We start from the raw sequence: 17,577 nt of genomic DNA on the forward strand, positions 1-17,577 counted from the left end.
TGCCCCTCTTTGGTACCTTTTTAATTATTGGATGGAGTCCAGAATACGCCCTAACCAATTCTTTTCAATGAAAAATAACAGCCATGGTGAGGTTCAGAGCAAAAAAGAACATGTTCTATTTGTGTGATTACATGAATCCATAATTCTAGTCTTCAAATATAACATTTTTGTTTGCATAACTGGTTGCTAAATGAAAATTTCTAGGAAAGTAAGTTATGGGTTTTTTTTGTTTGATTTACTCTGCACATGCTGAGAATATTTATCTATTGCAAGGGGAAACATATTTGATAGGGATCCAGTGATTTTGACAACACATGGTTAGTTCCTTCTTTTCTTGGGGGGAGGTTTCTGCCATGCCTCTTTGCAAGGTAAAAGGTTGGCGCCTCGTCACAATTACCTCCTGTGGGTGTTGCGGTTGCTGTTCACATGCCCTCTTCCTGTGCACCCCGGGGTGGGACACTTGAGCACGTTTTCATGCATGGCAAGAACTAAGCACAGAATGTCACATGAAAGAAAAGAATAATACATCATTAGTATATAACCCACCGACAAACCGATTACCCGACTTCACACTCAAATGCATTCGCTTCTCTAACCCACCACGCTCCCTCCCACACATATTTGGGTTGAAATAAATGAGCACGTAAGAACTTCGAAAATGAAACTCAGCACCCTTGCTCAAGTTTTAGCTTCTCTAACCTTCATGCTATGGTTCACACCAGACTTGCACAAGACTAATTTGGTCCTATTTTACTTAAACTAAGAAGCTCATGACCTTCCTTTTGCAGGTGAGTACTTTTCCTTGGAAGAGGGGGCAGAGAACATTGTTTGTCAGATGGTTCCTTCTATCTTTTCCCCAAAGTGTGAGCTTCTGAATATAGTCTTCTTCATTTCCTAAGAGATGTTATTTCAATTCCTCATCCATTTCCCCCACCGCCCACCCCCACTGCCCTCCAGTTATTGGTGAAAGAGCATGGCCAAGTGAACGACCAGGTAACCAGTTTGGTGAACAGATCAGATTCAGTGTTCGGCAAAACCATGCTTTTGAGAAAGGAGATGTCAAGGCACCCCCACCACTGGGGTTTGTATGACTCAAGAGGGATTTCAGTATGTGGGTTCAGAAAGTAGAGGATGTGGTACATCGACACTTTAAAACTTAGGAGGTGGCCCTTTCCTTCTCCTCCAGTCTCCTAGTTTCACAGCAAGGCTGTGGCGAGGGAGACCAACCAACATTTGCTCCTGCTCGGTGCTCTCCAGGTGCCCTGGGGAGATACGCAGGCAGCACCAGTGTCTACAAGGACATGGAAGCCACACTGACACTGGTGATGTGATGTACCTCTTATATTTAGATGAAGCCCTGAGGCTGAGACTGCTCGTAGGCTTAAGTAAGCCACACCTGTGGAAGAGAAAGGGCTGTGCGGGCACACAGTATGTTAACTATGCCTTTTCTGTGTTCTGATGGTTGGACATCTGGGGCCCTGCACAACCCAGGGAGACGGCCCTTTCAAACAGCTTTCAAAGGCAAACCAACCAGTCGTGAGCCCGCACCCAACTGCCTCCTCTATTAGACTGACACTGTCTACCTGCTGGGGAGCAGACACCAACGCACAACCCCTGCTAGAGTATCCAAACCAGCCAGTCCTCAGCCTGCTTCCTCTGATCCTTCCCACAGAACCCACAGGTTACCCCCCTCACCACCACTTGATGACCCCCATGCTTCCCCATGTGGCCCTGCCTGGCATGGCCCACACCCGTCTCTCAGGACCAGTAACAAATTCTTTTCTCAATGTTGGTTATCTCCTGATCTATTGGCCTAACTGTACCCCAAACTTTCTTTTTTAAAATAATTTTTAGGGGTGCCTGGATGGCTTAGTTGGTTAAGCGTCCGACTTTCGCTTAGGTCATGATCTCGCAGTTTGTGGGTTCGAGCCCCGCGTCGGGCTCTGTGCTGACTGCCAGCTCAGAGCCTGGAGCCTGTTTCAGAGTCTGTGTCTCCCTCTCTCTCTGACCCTACCCTGCTCACGCTGTCTCTCTCTCTCTCTCCTAGAAATAAATAAAACATTTAAAAATAAATAAATGAATGAAATAAAATAATTTTTTAAATGTTTATTTATTTTTGAGAGAGAGGGAGACACAGACTCCGAAGCAGCTCCAGGCTCTGAGTTGTCAGCACAGAGCCCGATCCGGGGCTTGAACTCTTGAACCGTGAGATCATGAGCTGAGCCGAAGTCTGACGTTCAACTGACTGACTCACCCAGGCACCCCTACCTCAAGGTTTCTATTAATATAATTATTTTAAACACCTAGCTAGATGGAAGTGATCATGACACAGAAAGAAATCTTTCCATTTCCATCTCTAACCCACAACTGGAGGAGAAAGGGGGTATAACATCGCAATGCCATGGCACATGTGAGAAGAAGCCTGCTCTTTGGGGGATAAGCAGTACTCACTTTCCAGGGGAACCCGCACTTTGTGGGGGCACCCCGAAAGGCTGCGGTGGTGGGGGTAGAGTCCCGTCACGTGGCCTGTGCCGTCGCACCCCGGGATGGGGCACTTGGTCTCCCTCTTTTCAGGCCTCGGTGAATCTACAGAGAAATTAAATCAAGAGATTCATTTGCTTCGTCTCCTTTCGCTTCCTGTTCAACAGTGGCCTTGTGTGGTGACATTGTCACTTTGCTCCATGTTTACATCGTAAACATTCTTCTCACGCTGCCTTGAATCAGACCCTCAACTAAAACCTGTGGATGCATAAAAAATGTTTTCAGTTTTCTTGGTTTCCTAAGCAGAGGCTGACACAGGGCAAGGGAGTGTTAACCAATGGAGATGGTTTTCAGTTGTCATGTCACATCTGGTAGTCAGAGTCTCATGATGAAAAATGAACCCTATGCCAGAGGACACATGGCTCCCGAAAGGGAGGGGGAAAAAGCGAGAAAGAAGAAAGAATTTATTGAAACCCAAACTATCTCTCATTCAATGGGTTTCAACAAAAGCCAGATTCAAAGTTAGAAAACTAAGAAGCCACCATGTCCGAGAAGGGGTTCCCTGGTCTTGACCTTGGGAGTACCCCCCCCACCCCGCCGCCCCTCACAGCCCCTCACATTGCCCTAAATTTTCAGGTCCCAGAGGCTGCTCATACATGTTGGGGGCAGGTCTGCTCTGACCAGCGTTAGGAAGGAGTCACGAAGGCCATCTTGGGTTGTGTCCAACCAAAAGTTTTCCTTTCACTCTGAATGTAGGAATTGAAACCTGAGCAATCGGACGTTGGCCTGGCCAGGAAGCACTCTAGGGGGAACGGAAGTTCGGAGTGGAGGAGGCCTTGCCTGGTCTGCAGCACCAGGAACAGTGGGGCGAAGGAGGGGACCCCAGGGACACCTTGGGATCCCACCTGTCAGGCCACCAGGGGGCTGCAGCCCAGAGGGAGAGAGTGGAACATGAGCTGGGCTGAGGGTGAGTTAGATCGAAGTCTATATAAACATGTAAAATAAATGCGGATTCTCACGAATAGCGGTGGGATTAGAGCTAACACAGAAGAAGCCTTCTTGGGCCATTTTCCTATTCGTGACTCCATTGGCGGAGAAACTGGAAACAGAAATGTTTTTAGGGCCACAGCCACCCCCGAACTCGGGTATGGCATGGTAAGACCAATCCCGGCGGGGGCGGGGAGGGGGACATTCCTGGTGCTAAGAGGAACCAAGTCACAGTGGCCCGGATGCCTCAGAGAGAGGACCAGTGTGGAGTGGGGGCTGGCTGGCTCCTCAGAACACTAAGCATTGCGAAAAAGGAACCCACTTGATGCTGAGAGTGACAGTAAATAATCCGCGACATCCAGCCACACGAAGGAGGGGGCCCAGGAGGAGGGGACAGAGCCCTGCGGTGCGAGGAAGTCCAGGGCCCATATGCTCCCACCGCCAGCGCCGCACCAACGGCAGAGCGATGTCGCAGGATGCGACAGCCGTCTCCGGGGGTGGCGGTATTGAGGCGAGCAGACACGCCTCTGTGATTCTGTGCCACCCGGGTCGTTGGATCACACACGGTCCTGGCAGATGGGCACAGCAGGGGCTGCTTCCAGAAAAGGGGGAGGGGGCCAAGGAGCCTTCGAGTTCCACGGTGGGCAGAGAGAGAGCTGGAATTTGTGAGTGAGAGGCGACAGCCCCAAGGCGGGGATGCCTTGAGTCACCGCCCGCGTTTATGTTCAATGAGGGACAGGCTTTAAATGCCACGGTGTTGAGATCATCCTCTGTCTTTGGCAAGACACAAAGAGGAGTATTAAGAGTTTTGACTTGCTCTGTGATTTTAGGGATATATAAACCCCAAAATGTTGCCAGCTTTGAAGTCACTGTAGGCCTATACTATCTGTAGACTGAGAATCCAAAATCCTTGAAGTCTGATTCAAGGGACATTAGGAGGGTCGACACCGTGTAGGAGAGGGAATTAGAGAAAAAGAAACGCAGCGTGGATTTTGATGCCCTTCCTCCCTTGGATCCGGTCCAGGTGAGGCCACATTTCTAAACCACATTGAAAGGGTTGGCACCTCTCGTTTCCCCTCCTCGCCACGTTGTTTGTCTCTAGGAAGCCAGAGAGGGTGTGGGAGATAAGGCAGGGCTGGCGCCTGACCAGGTGTGGCCCACCGACAGCCCCTCGTGCAGGTTAGTCTGCAAGCCTCTGCTGGGTGAAACCAGCACCATGAAAGGCTCTGTGGGGCAGAACCTGCTTGCATGATAAGAAATCAGAGCTTAGCTCTCAGGTGGCTCTTTTCCTTCTATTTTCTTTGCTGAATGCCTCGTAATGAGGGTGACCTTCTACTCTGGTGATCTTATATCCCCGTTTGCCTGGGCCAGTCTTATTCACACCTGATATACTCATGTGATGGGTCACGTGGCTCCCCTTGGCTCCATAAGTGTCTGAGGCTGTCCGGTAAATTCTACAGTCAGTGCAACCTCAAGTCTCACTAAATGCTTGTAGCAACAAGAGAGTCAAACTTTTATTAGTTTAGAATTGTCGACTCCTCTGAAGGCTGGAGTGAAGTGATATTTTAAGATGCTAGTGCTCTCTCCTTTAACAAGTGGGATTGCACACCCAAGGTGGATGGGAAGTTGGGATAGCATTATGGAGACGAGGACAAGCACTGGGGATGAGTACCGACCTAAGAGCAGGGAATGCACACCATGAAAGACGTGCCTCCCCGGGCCCCACGCCGGGAACATGGAACAGGGGAGTGAATTCCTAATTTGGCCTCTGCTAGCATCCTTGCATTCCTTCTAGACAAAGCTGATAGTTCTCGTGCATGATGAGCTTTACCTCTTTATGTCTCTGTTTCACACGAGTCTGGTCTGGACCTTCTTGCACAGGCAGTTCTCGTGCATGATGAGCTTTACCTCTTTTTGTCTCTGTTTCACACGAGTCTGGTCTGGACCTTCTTGCACAGGCTTCTACCACCACAAAGCAGGACCATGCTTCACACAATTGGTTATACTGTCGAGTCATCCAGCCCTCATGAGGGATTCTCTAAATCTTACACGACCCGTGTTTACAAACACAGATTCGATGGCCTTGTTAGTTTTTGAAAACAGACAAAAATTTTAAGTTCTATAAAAATGACCAAATATTTTAAGCAATGGCACAAATAATTAAAGTGTCTCCAAACACTGAATGTCATTGGGTGGAGGATAGCATCAATTGTAAGGTGGAACGTCCTTTTGTGTGCTAGTAAGAAAGAAAAAAAAAACAACTGGAAATTAAATTATGCCGTACCCTTCTGATTTCAGAGATGTTAAAATGGGAAAACGGTGTATCTTAGCATGAATGAAAAGTAGTCTATCACAGATTATGACTTTTTGGAATTTGAAGTCAATTTTATGTTTTTTCCCCTGATTCCATAGTTCATAAACAACAACAACAACAACAACAGGCGCATACATAAGCAAGTTCAACTAGTTGAATGTTAGTGGAGCGCACAGAGCTAAGTAGTGAGTCAGTCCCGTCCCAAACCACACGCTGCTCATAAATGTTCTGTCCAGATCCCAACTCTGGCAAGATGCTTGCATAGTATTATTATCTTGCTCCTCACTACATCACATTATTTTATTCCTTTTCTCAGCTCTGAGCTGCAAGACAGTAATTGACAAGATTGCAGGTGAGTACTAAAGTCAACTTAAAATGACAAAATATACAATTTGTTTCTGCATCAATCTCAGCATGGAGATCATCTAAACTAACACATTTTTTTCTTGTAAGCCCCCTGGGGCCATGACCTTGATTTTCTCTAAGACATTCCCCCCCCAATTCTGTGGTTCTTAGACTTTAGGGTACCCAAGAATCATCTGAAAAATGTGCTTAAAAATGTAAGTTCTGGAGCCATAAGTCTCATGGGATCTGGGAGCTACCCATCTTAAACAAGCTTTCTAGGCCCTTGAAAACCAACTGAGAATTACCACCAGGCCCATCTGGTGCAAGACTTGGGGTGGGGGGAGGAATATCTTTGTGGGAGAGGGGACACAATTTCTCTAAGTTCAGGGACAATTTTAAAGTCTCCTCCAAGTCTCTATTCTGTCATTCATGTTTGGCCCAGATATTTGTGGCTCTGAGTTAGAGACCTGGTAAAAGCATAGGCTTAAAACAGCACAGGGGCACCTGGGTGGCTAAGTCGGTTAAGTGTCTGACTTCAGCTCAGTTTATGATCTCACAGTTCATGGGTTCGAGCCCCGTGTCGGGCTCTGTGCTGACAGCTCAGAGCCTGGAGTCTGCTTCAGATTCTGTGTCTCCCTCTCTCTCTGCCCCTCCCCTGCTCACACTTTGCCTCTCTCTCTCTCTCAAAAATTAATTAAAAACATAAAAAAATTTTAAAACAGCATTAACATCCAGTATTATCCAAAGAAGGAGCAGACCATCCTGCCTGACCAGCCAGGAACTTGATATTATTTTGAAGCTACAAAGTAGTCAGATGATCCCAGAAAGAGAGTGGAAAAGATAAATTAAATTTCTGCAATTGATTTGATTAATAAAAATTATTTAAAACCCTGTAAGAACTAATGTACTTCTAACGTGTTTAATAAAGTACTGTATGAGAAGTACTCTATATTTTTAAGAACCAGTCATATTAGGAGAAATAGAGGTAACGTTCCTTTTTTTGAATGCAAAAACACTGCAAAACTGACCAAGCTTGATCTGAGAACAATCTAGAGAGCAAAGAAAAAGAAGAAAAAAGAAATTATTTATGTTATATTATAAATTGGTTTTTAAATTGCATCACATTGTTAAAAGCTACCTGGAAATGGTCATCAAATCTTACTAAGTTTTTTCCCCAACTCTTAAAGCCATTTTATTCCTAAAAAATGCAAAAAAAAAAAAAGTGTCTTACGTTTACTGTTAAAGATCTGTCTTCCACCCATGTCAATAACTTTGGCTTGCCTCCTTTCCCCAGCAAGGTGCTCCAATAGAAACCTGTCCAACTCTTTGTAGGTGTTATGGAAAACACAGCTTCGGTCAGCCTGCAGAGCGATTGCCTGCTCCAGCACACACAAGTTCCCCTTTGCTTTCTCCAGGTCACCAGACTCTTCCGTCATGGCGGCCAGGCTCCCATTCCCATCGTCCTCCATCCCGGCGAATGAGGGCTGGCCTTTGCTATCCAGCGGCTCCATGCGAGTGTTCTGCGGGTCTCTCCTTTCTGATTCAGAGTCACACACGTTCTCACAAGGGAGAAACTTGTCACCTTCAGTTTTTATTTCAGGAACTTCCAATAGGTCTTTTCTATCATCCACTAAAATATACTTTGGGACCCTGTGTGGTTTGGTTTCTTCTGAGAAGTTAGAGCCACTGTCCCAGCCATTCTCTGCACTTTCAGAGTTAGTCTCACTGTCATCGGAAGAGCAGAACCGAACCTCGGGATCGTCGATTTTTTCTTTTCCATCGTCAGGATGAAGCATAAAGCACTCATCAGCTTCATCGCTCTCTGCTTTTAGAGGCTGGATGCCACTGCCATTTAAGTTCTCCCTTACAGTTTGAACAGACACATTTTTTTCAAATTTCCCCAAGTGCATTAAAGATTTGACCACGAGCTCTTGATAGCAGCCATATCTGTCTTCTTTCCCATTGGAGTTTTCTTGTGCAGTTGAATGAAGGAGCTCATCCCTAGGCTTTATCATGGTTTCTTCTATGGAAAGAGAAAGTCAATGTTAAAAACAAAAACAAAAGCAAAAACTATTTTAAGAAAATTGCACCAATATATAGATGATAGATGAATTGATACAGATATACAATAAGCATGATATGCGAATATGTGGGCTCTACCAATTTTATAAACACTGAAGAGAAAAATATATCTTTTTAAAATAAAACAAAACAGAGCTTAGTCGTCTGAGAATTGAGTTTAAAGAAGTGAGCTAGTAGAATTTGCAGCATATTAAGAGCTAATCGTTTCCAGGGTGCTGAAATACATACTTAACGATAAATCACAGAGTGCTGAATGTGAAATTATTGCTTCTCTTTTTACTTTCCTTAAAGAGAGAGAGAGAGTATGTGTGTGTGAGTGGGAGAGGGTCAGAGAGAGACAGAAAATCCCAAGCAGGCTCCACGTTCCATGCGGAGCCCAGATGTGGTGTGCCATCCCATGGCTGTGAGATCATGACCTGAGCTAAAATCACAAGTCAGACACTTAACTGGGCCCCCCAGGTGCCCTTACTATACCTCACTATTTGCAAATCCTAGCCAATCAGAAGGAAATCAAATATGCATAATACCATGCATACTATAAAAGCAACATTCATCAGATTTCTCTGCTAGCGTGGCAATGTATTTTCAGAGCTTATTTGGTGTATGTTCTCCACCTCCGCAGTTTCTCAAGCATACTTTCAGATGTCATGGAAGGTTAGCTAAAATACAAAATACATCCACATAGAGATGACAACAAAAAGAGTTCTGAAGCTTTCAAGACTTCCTGTTCACGTTCATAACTGTGACATGGAAATTCTGTGCCAAGGGAAACACAGTGATCATGTATCCTAAATAGTAACACATTTTCTGGCCTGGCACTTGGCACGCATTCATGTAAGAAGGCAAGGAGACCAGAGGTGGCATGGTTTCAGTATGGAGACCATTAACGAATCGTGTTCAGTAGAGGGTTGACTGGAGTCTTGACAGTAAAAGGCCCCTCCCTGTGACCAAGGTCTCCACATGCCAGTCTCTCAGGACAGCTTGCTGGATCTCGGTTGTCCTGGTCCAGCTGTTAGTGTCACCCCTTCACTCTTGGTGGTGACCCAGCTGCAGTGACAACGTGTGTGTGTGTATAGTCACATGTATGCATATCTATGTATTCAGATAACTGGATGTGTGTATGCACATATATACATACGTGGATGTGTGTGTATATATACACACATAATAACAGTCAGCCCACCCAAGCCTGTCCCGGTGCAAAGACACCAATTAAGGGGCCATCAGAGATGTGTGTCACCAGTCCCCCAGCCCCGGCTTAGCCTGTGTGGTGGTCTGTGGAGCAGGGCGTCCTGCACACGCCTGGCTGTGAAACGTGCCCGACAGCCCAGCAGTGGTCCCTAATATTCACTAAGACCAAAAAGAAAAAGGAGAAGAAGAAGAAGCAGCAGGACCATTTCTGTGTGTTTAAAGGCAGAATGGGGGATGGAAAACATGAAATAATAAGCCCCCTTCAAGACTGTGAAAGACCCCAAGTGAAGGGCGCTCTATGTGAATAAGCATCTCTGGAGGGAAGAAAAGGGTGGCCATCCCGTGTGATGGCCGCGGGAGAGGGTGTCTGTGCACAAGACAATGTGCCTTTTCTGGTCTCATTTAATTTTTTATAAACATTGTCTCTGACAAGGACACTCAAAAATACATCTCCATCATCTTCCTTTCTGGTAATTATCTCCCTAAATCAACACCGGACTGCCAGGATCAAGTAAATATTGCCATAGTAACTAAAAGCATTTTTGGATGCGGGGAAGAATTTAGTCACAACACTAGCCCCTTTAAATAATGCTGATTATAGGGTGCAGTCTTTTGTGGGGATCTATTCAACATAAACTGAAAAATTTAACATTTTACTTCCTAGAAAAGAGGCTGGATAAACAAGCACATAATATTTGATAGGACAGTCTATTCTCTCCTGAATTCCTATCAGAGGAGTTCCAGGTTTAAATAATATATTAAACATAGTCTAAAATGCAAATGAAGTTTTTCTCAATATCATGGTTGGCTATTAGGAGAAAGTGTAAAGGGTTATGATAATTTTAAAGTATTATGAACTACAGAAAACAAATAAAAAGCATTTTCAGTGAATATGCTCAATTCATTGAACTATTCTCTCACTCCACTTAACTACCCACATGTGTACAATAATGATTTATAGACATTATACCTAATTATGCATATTTGGGCTGTGTTAGAGTGCTAACAAAAGCTCTAGAAAGCAACAATTACCTCTGTTGCTTAGCTACATAGTTTAAAATATTCCTATTAAGTGCAGATCACCAGAGAGGCGGGAGCCACAAAAACGCACATGTGCGCGACAATGCGTTTCACTGTGCTGTTGCCAACTGCTAGCATTTTGGGTCATTTCCAGTTTACATAATTGTTTGGTTCAACTGTTTGTTATATGCTAAAAGAAAATATTTATTAATTATTCTTCAGGAAGAGGGGAGTCCTGCCGATAGAGGGGCCTGCGTGCATCGCTCGCCACGGTTTCCAGGACGTTCAGCAAATCTGCAAACCAACTTTCCACGGACCCAGACCTCTCTGGCTTTCTGTCGTTATAAGAAAAAAAAAAAAAAAGTTGAGTTAGCTTTTGAACCTGACAGATCTGTGACGAGGTGTTTGTTTCGCTGAGCTTTGTAGGGGGCTGTCAATGGTTTTATGTTAGTGTGTTCTTATTTTCACCAGTGGCTCTGTGATTTATTTTGTGCCTTTGCCATTGAAACAGTTACCCTGGTTTGGATTCTGGGCTTGCGTGCTCAAGTCTGTGCAGACCCCGAAGGCATCCTGTACCTTTCCAAAGCCTGTGTCCTCACTCACGAAGTGAGGCCCCTGCATAGGTCTCATCGAAGGGCGTGCAGAGCGTGAGCCTCATGACAGGTGTGCAGTAAATGGTGGCTCTCTTCTCCCTTCCCCAGATACAACTTCAGAAGTAGTGATGGCAGAGGATACATGGAACCCTCCACAGAGATGAGGTGGGGCCTGGCTTTCGTTTATTATTTTTGAGAGAGAGAGACAGGGAGTGAGCAGGAGAGGGGCAGAGAGAGAGGGAGACACAAAATTTGAAGCAGGCTACAGGCTCTGAGCTGTCAGCACAGAACCCGACATAGGGCTTGAACCCATGAGCCGAGAGATCATGACCTGAGCCGAAGTCGGCCACTCAACTGACTGAGCCACCCAGGCACCCCTGTTTTTGTTTAGAATAAATAGCCAATCATGGCGCCTGTGTGGTCAGTTGGTTAAGTCACCCACTCTTGATTTCGGCTCAGATCATGATTTCACAGATTATAGGTTTGAGTCCCACATAGGGCTCTGCATGATGGTACAGAGTCTGCTTGGGATTCTCTCTCTCTCCCTTTCTCTCTCCCTCTCTGTTCCTCTCCCACATGTGCTCTCTCTCTCTATCTCAAAATAAATAAACTTCAAAAAACAACTGGAAAAAAGGAATAAGTAGTGAATCTGATGCCTGAGAAAGGGCACGGGCCACAGTGTGAAGGGAAAGTTGATCACTGATACCACACATACTGGGGAACTTCTCGCCAATTGCCTTCAGAAACTGGAGGTTCAATTCACAATGCATGATATGGAGGGAAAACTGCTATGGGTTTGAGGTTCAGAGATGTGGGCCAAAGTGCTGGCCCAGCACTGTCTTTCTATGTGACCTTGGATAGGCCCATGCCTCCTGAGTTCTGGGTCCTGCTCTTGAAAATGAGGACAATCCAGTGACATCCTAGGACAATAAACTGATGTTCCTGGTGTGGTGTTCGGTTCTTTATTGCATTTAATCTTTACAACAAGGACAAGAAAGTCCCATTCCATCTTACAGAAGGGAAACTCTTTTCTAAGGAGCTATGGACTTGCTCAAGTTCATGCAGCTAGCCAGTGGTGGTGGAGGGGGATGTGGTTTGGGGATTTGAGATCCAGACCCAGAGCCATGTGCCTCCTTACTCTGTGCCCATCCCTTGGCAACAAGCTACCCCAGACCCCACAGCCTGGGAAGCTCAAATGCCACAGTTGATGTTTACAAAACACAGCGACCTGTGGGAGAGACTGTTCAGAATATTAATAGCCTATTATTTTCCCAAGTTCGGATACTTTCAAAAGTGAATTCATAGGAAAATACTAAAATACAATTGTCAGCTGACTTTCAATGAGAAACAATGACTCCTCGATGATAAAAGTATAAATAAAATATGCAAAGATGAGTAAACAACAGCAGCAAAACAAAAATGAACAAGAAACCACACCATGGCTTTCTCAATACCCAAACAGTATAGGTCAGGAAATTCCTAGGGTGCTCTCCTGGGGTGAGAGATGGGTGATTACCTAAGACACCTCCTCCTCCTAAGAGCATTTCAAATTGTGGGGCAGGGTGGAGGGGACGGAGCTGGAAGACTTGGTATAAAGTCCACCTGCTGCGACTTGGAATAAAAAAAGGAAAATGTTTTAGCCCAATATGTAAAAGTCCACATTTGTTTATTTGCTTTAAACCAAAGTCTCTGAGGTGTTTGGTAATCCTAGAAAGTATATGCTAATGGATTTTCACATTACATGTCAGCTGTTCTGCATCAAAACAACTTTAAAAAGTCCTCTGAAAATCCCAAGCTTTAAGTTTGACTCTTTTAATATAAGTGGATTTTAGTTCTGTTTCTGGAAGTATCAACGTTACTTCTATAGACAAATTAGTTTTCCAGGTCTCTTGAATATGTAAATTTTGCTGGGAACAAAAGCCCTAGAAAAATGAATTTATCCTTCAAAGTTCTAAAATTGGGGCGGTTTATTCCTTATATGTGAGTTTTTAAGAGGTAAGATGTGTTAAAATGATCATCCCAGCCCCTTTAGCTCTTACAATTACGACAGATTTCCGTTGAATCATGAGTACATGCTTAGAAACTGAGGAGAGGGGAGCGCCTGGATGACTCAGTCAGTTACGTGTCCGACTTTGGCTCAGATCATGATCTCATGGTTTGTGGGTTCGAGCCTTGCATTGGGTTCTGTGCTGACAGCCCAAAGCCTGGAGCCTGCTTCAGATTCTGTGTTTTCTTCTCTCTCTGCCCCTCCCCTGCTTGCACCCTGTCTCTAACTCTCAAGAATAAATGAACATTAAAAAAAAGAAAAAGAAAGAAACTGAGGAGGGACTCCACACATGTGGCTAAAGTGACCTTTCTTTCCCTGTCTGTAAGGCAGAAGCACTGCCTACCGCCTCCTGGCAGTACTTTACACACTTGTCTTCCCTTTGCCTCAGTGAAGAAGGTGCATCCGTAATCTCTTCTATCACCATGAATGCCCACCTGCAGATCTTTGAAAGATAGCCAGTTGAGGGTGTGAGATGTAGTTTGGTGATTAAATGAATTCCAGTTTAGGACCTCAGCCTTCCTGAGCCCTGCTCCCTCTCTTCATCACCTGAACTGCCCGCTGAAGATACAATTGGGCACACACCTGGACAGGTAAAGGCCTTGGGGGACCCGGGGTAAATGAGAGGACAGGTGAAAGTCCCCTATGCTGGCTTGGGCACTAACTCAGCTCTCTTTCTTTCTGGAGAGAAGGGGTGACTTGCTCACAGACTGAAAAGCATGGAGAGTTTTCCTCTTTCAGCCAGGGATAGGAGCATCTGTGACCTGTCATTTCTGGAAATGTGACTTTGTGATGTGATGTTGTAAAATGCTGCCCTGTCTACTTTCTGAAGGTAGTCAGAGCATGGTTAGAATTGGATTACGGAGCACAGTTAGCTGGGAAATAATTGTTTTGCTTATTCTTCAGTTGTGTCCTAATTATCTTCTTTTCAACACCCATGAGCTGCATTACCTTAAGCATTAAATCTCTTCAGTCTTCAATGATCTCATCTGTAAAATTGTGACCATAATCATGCATACCTCATGTCATTGTTAGGTGGATTAAGTGATATGATTTACGTGCCTGGAATATATTAAGAATTCAAAAATAATGGCCACTACCACTATAATTTCAGCATATTCATTATTAGTAGTACTTCTAGTGCTAAATCTAACAATAGATAACATTTGGGAAGCTGCAAATAGATGTCCATCAATGCTGGCAAGTGAGTGTTTCACTGAGTTGGCAGTATATCTTCCCGGTTGATATCAAGCATCTATGATGATCACATGACTAACATAATAGGCAGGAAGTCAGTGGGCGACCAGTCCTGTCCTCATGGCACTTACAAGAATGTGTTGGTGTAAAAGATGCCCATTTAAAAAAAATACTCAGTGAATTAATGTCCACTAGATGATTTATACCTCAGGTCTAACCACATCGATTCAAGAACCTTCCCGAATACTGGATTCACCCTGCAATTTTCATAAATCAATGAAAAACTGACCAGCTCAAGGAAACACAGAGTCAATGATGATTATAATAGACAGATGACCGATGAGGCTGCAAGCCATATGCTAACTATAGAAAAGCCAGGACATTTACTTAAACAGTGCCAAATCTGAATACAACTTTGTTTCAACTGCAAAATCTCAAACTACTGCAAGCCAAGATGACTGAAGATCTGATGGTTGTGCTCTGACATTTGTGTTCATTCAGTCAGTACACTTTTACATCTTTTCTATTAATACCCATCACTATTACTATAATTTTTTAAATTATAGATATTTATGATTTAAGAACTCACTGTTTGGGGCTTGTATGATACATACTTCTTTTCAAATAACATCTTATTGAGTGTATTTTGATTCCTTAAAAAGCCACGGTCGGAAAGACATATTTCATAGAATATATGTACACCTCATTTCATTTTCTAACTAGTCAAGCTTTAGATTTCCATTTATTTTTTTTCCACAGATTTTGAAGACATGTCCTTCAATTTCAGTCTCATGTATAAAGTGGTTGGTGATGGTCCAACTCCTGGGGGTGCTGTGACTACCACGAGCCAAACAGAAGTAACTGTGAACTGGCGAGAAACACATCCTAAAATTTCAAAATGGTAACTACATATCACTTAGCATGCAAACAGCATTTCATGAGTGAGTGGAGAATCAAATTCATGAAATATAATGTGTGCCTCAAGACAGAGGAAAGTTATTTATTTCTGAACTACTGGGCACATTGATACATTTTCTATAATACATCACTTTCTCACTGAAGGAGACCCTGGACAGCCAACTTTAGGTCTTTTCTGCTAAGTCCATCGCTGTAAGTATTTATTTTTAGGATGGTAAAAATATTAAGGTCACAGGCCACCTGTATTAGTCTGTGTTATTACCAAATATATTTTTGGGAGGCTAAATACTACTCTGCATGTTTATAAAACAAAAAAGTAAATGCTTTATTTATATACGTCCTATCTCAGATACCTTAAGCTTAAATATGTCCTTTTATTTTTAAGGGTTCTTTCAGGGATAAACATCTGTCCTATTAGGGAGTCAAGGTACTCTTTATTATCTTCAAAAAGAGGCACAATCCAATTCTATGCATTTGAAAATGGACTCAGGGCAAGGATTCTCTATGGCTTACATTTAGACCCTCCACAGTTACTGACTAAAAAACATCGGCCCTCAGTAACTGGATACTGAGTGAAATACATGTTAGCTTTTGCTTCCACATTGGAATTTGCATTTACAGCCACACAGACTATACGTTCTACGTAAGTTAAGTGTGAGTCTTTGGTGCCTGGGAGTAGATAAAGTTTGAGCCACTGCCCTTGCTACCTGTGGCGGTGTGACCGCTGGCTTCTGGGAGGCCTTCTTCCTCCTCCGCCTCGGTCCTGTCATCACAGTCTTCTTTGCAGTCCACGTTTGGGCTGTAGTGTCGGGGCTTCATTAGCAGGGATTTTCTCTTGTTGACTGGGACACCCAAAGCCTGCTCTGCAGCCCTCCTCTTCTTCGCCATGGAGCAATCGTAGGCAGCGCTGTAGTGATTGAGGCAAATTAAGAACATGGACAAACACTTTACTGCTACTTGCCATTTGATTTCCGTGAGGTGTAACCCAAAGCCTGTGGAAACCTGAGACCAATGGTTTAGGGTTAGTTGTTGGCACTAATGAACATAGCCTATCCATTGAAATCTACTGAACTGTGTGGATTCTATTTTACTGCCTATCAGAAGAGTTAAAAAAAAAATCATCCTTAATCCTGAGTAAGCATATGTTAATCTGTGCTTTGCTTGGCACTACATTAAATACCCAGGGAGGGATGAAACAAGATTTGCACTGGTTCGCTAATCCTAAGAAACAGCTAATGTGAAAAATATACCACCAGACACACAAAAACACGTGTCCAGTATGGATAAATCACAAGGGTTTTCAAACAGTTGTTTGCTACCCAAATTGCTTATCTCTGCCACAGTTGTGCCTCAAACTTGAGATGCCACATCCTGAGCTTTGACCTGAAAGGAAAAAGCATAAAGGGAGGGGTAAACTGGGAATATGCTGTCAACCCATCTCCAGCCACACAAGAAATAAAAAAATAAAAAGAGGTGAAAAGATGCTACCTGGCATTCTGCCTTTTGATTCTCACCCATTTGGCACACAGAACAAACAAATAAAAGGAGGAGAAATAAGATTGGATTTCACAAAAATGGACAACAGTTTATCCCTATTCTTGTCCTCATATGATTTCACTTTGGAAATGGTCCTGAGGGCAGCCCTTTCAAAACAGATTTCCTACATATAGCTCACTCAGAATTAATACTGATCACTCTCTGTGCTGAAGTTAAGAGAAACATTCTTTTGGCAAGATGGAGGAATACCAGAGGGTTTAGCTCACAGTGAGTCTGTGAGAGATATTTATTAAATGCCCTTTGAAGAAAAATGCAAAGCCTTAGAAGCAAAGATCCAGAATAGAGAATCTTAGAGTAATAAGACACTACTTACTCCATCACACACAAAAAATGATTGAATACTCAATAATATTATCAAGTAGACAAAGGCCTTACATTGTTCTCTGGGGAACATCGATGCAAAGATGGTGGCCCCGTTCATAAAAATTATTTGATTATAGTCGTACATGAATTCTTGAACTTAGGACAGTAGATTTAAAAACTTCAGAGGGAGATAAAAGTCATTCCTTCCAGGAAAAAAAAAGAATCTAGAAGAAGAGATAACCACGGAATTTAAAAAGCTCTCAAAAAAAGATTAAAAAGCAGATAATTGAAAACTATCCCGCAGAAGAGAACAGGGACCTTCCCAAATAAACTAATTTCCCTTTGCAAAATCTCCCTGATGAGCCCAAATTTAAAGTGGCCCTGCACAGAAGATGGAGCAAAAGAGAATATAACCAGATGACTATGGCAGCAATAACCTGCCTTTATATGGAGACTCTAGAAAGTAAAAACATACATGGCCTAAATCTGCTGGTTTGTCAAGGAAAAGTCTACAGCATGGGGTTGTGATGCAATGGGAGTGTGCA

The 17,577-nt window shown here is 43.7% G+C and overlaps 1 protein-coding gene across 1 annotated transcript in view; it reads right to left on the reverse strand.

Moving 5' to 3' along the window:
• ST18 (ST18 C2H2C-type zinc finger transcription factor) overlaps positions 1-17,577 on the reverse strand; it is a 145,975-nt gene that overhangs the window by 47,899 nt on the left and 80,499 nt on the right. The window contains exons 9-12 of the mRNA XM_039254270.1: positions 15,880-16,079; positions 7,359-8,150; positions 2,452-2,586; positions 398-488 (exon numbers count right to left, since the gene is read on the reverse strand). Coding sequence (XP_039110201.1) covers positions 398-488; positions 2,452-2,586; positions 7,359-8,150; positions 15,880-16,079 — 1,218 coding nt within the window. The remainder of the gene's footprint in view (positions 1-397; positions 489-2,451; positions 2,587-7,358; positions 8,151-15,879; positions 16,080-17,577) is intronic.

The sequence above is a fragment of the Hyaena hyaena genome, unplaced genomic scaffold, assembly GCF_003009895.1.
Source record: "Hyaena hyaena isolate Hyena2069 unplaced genomic scaffold, ASM300989v1 scaffold_475, whole genome shotgun sequence".
NCBI lineage: Eukaryota > Metazoa > Chordata > Mammalia > Carnivora > Hyaenidae > Hyaena > Hyaena hyaena.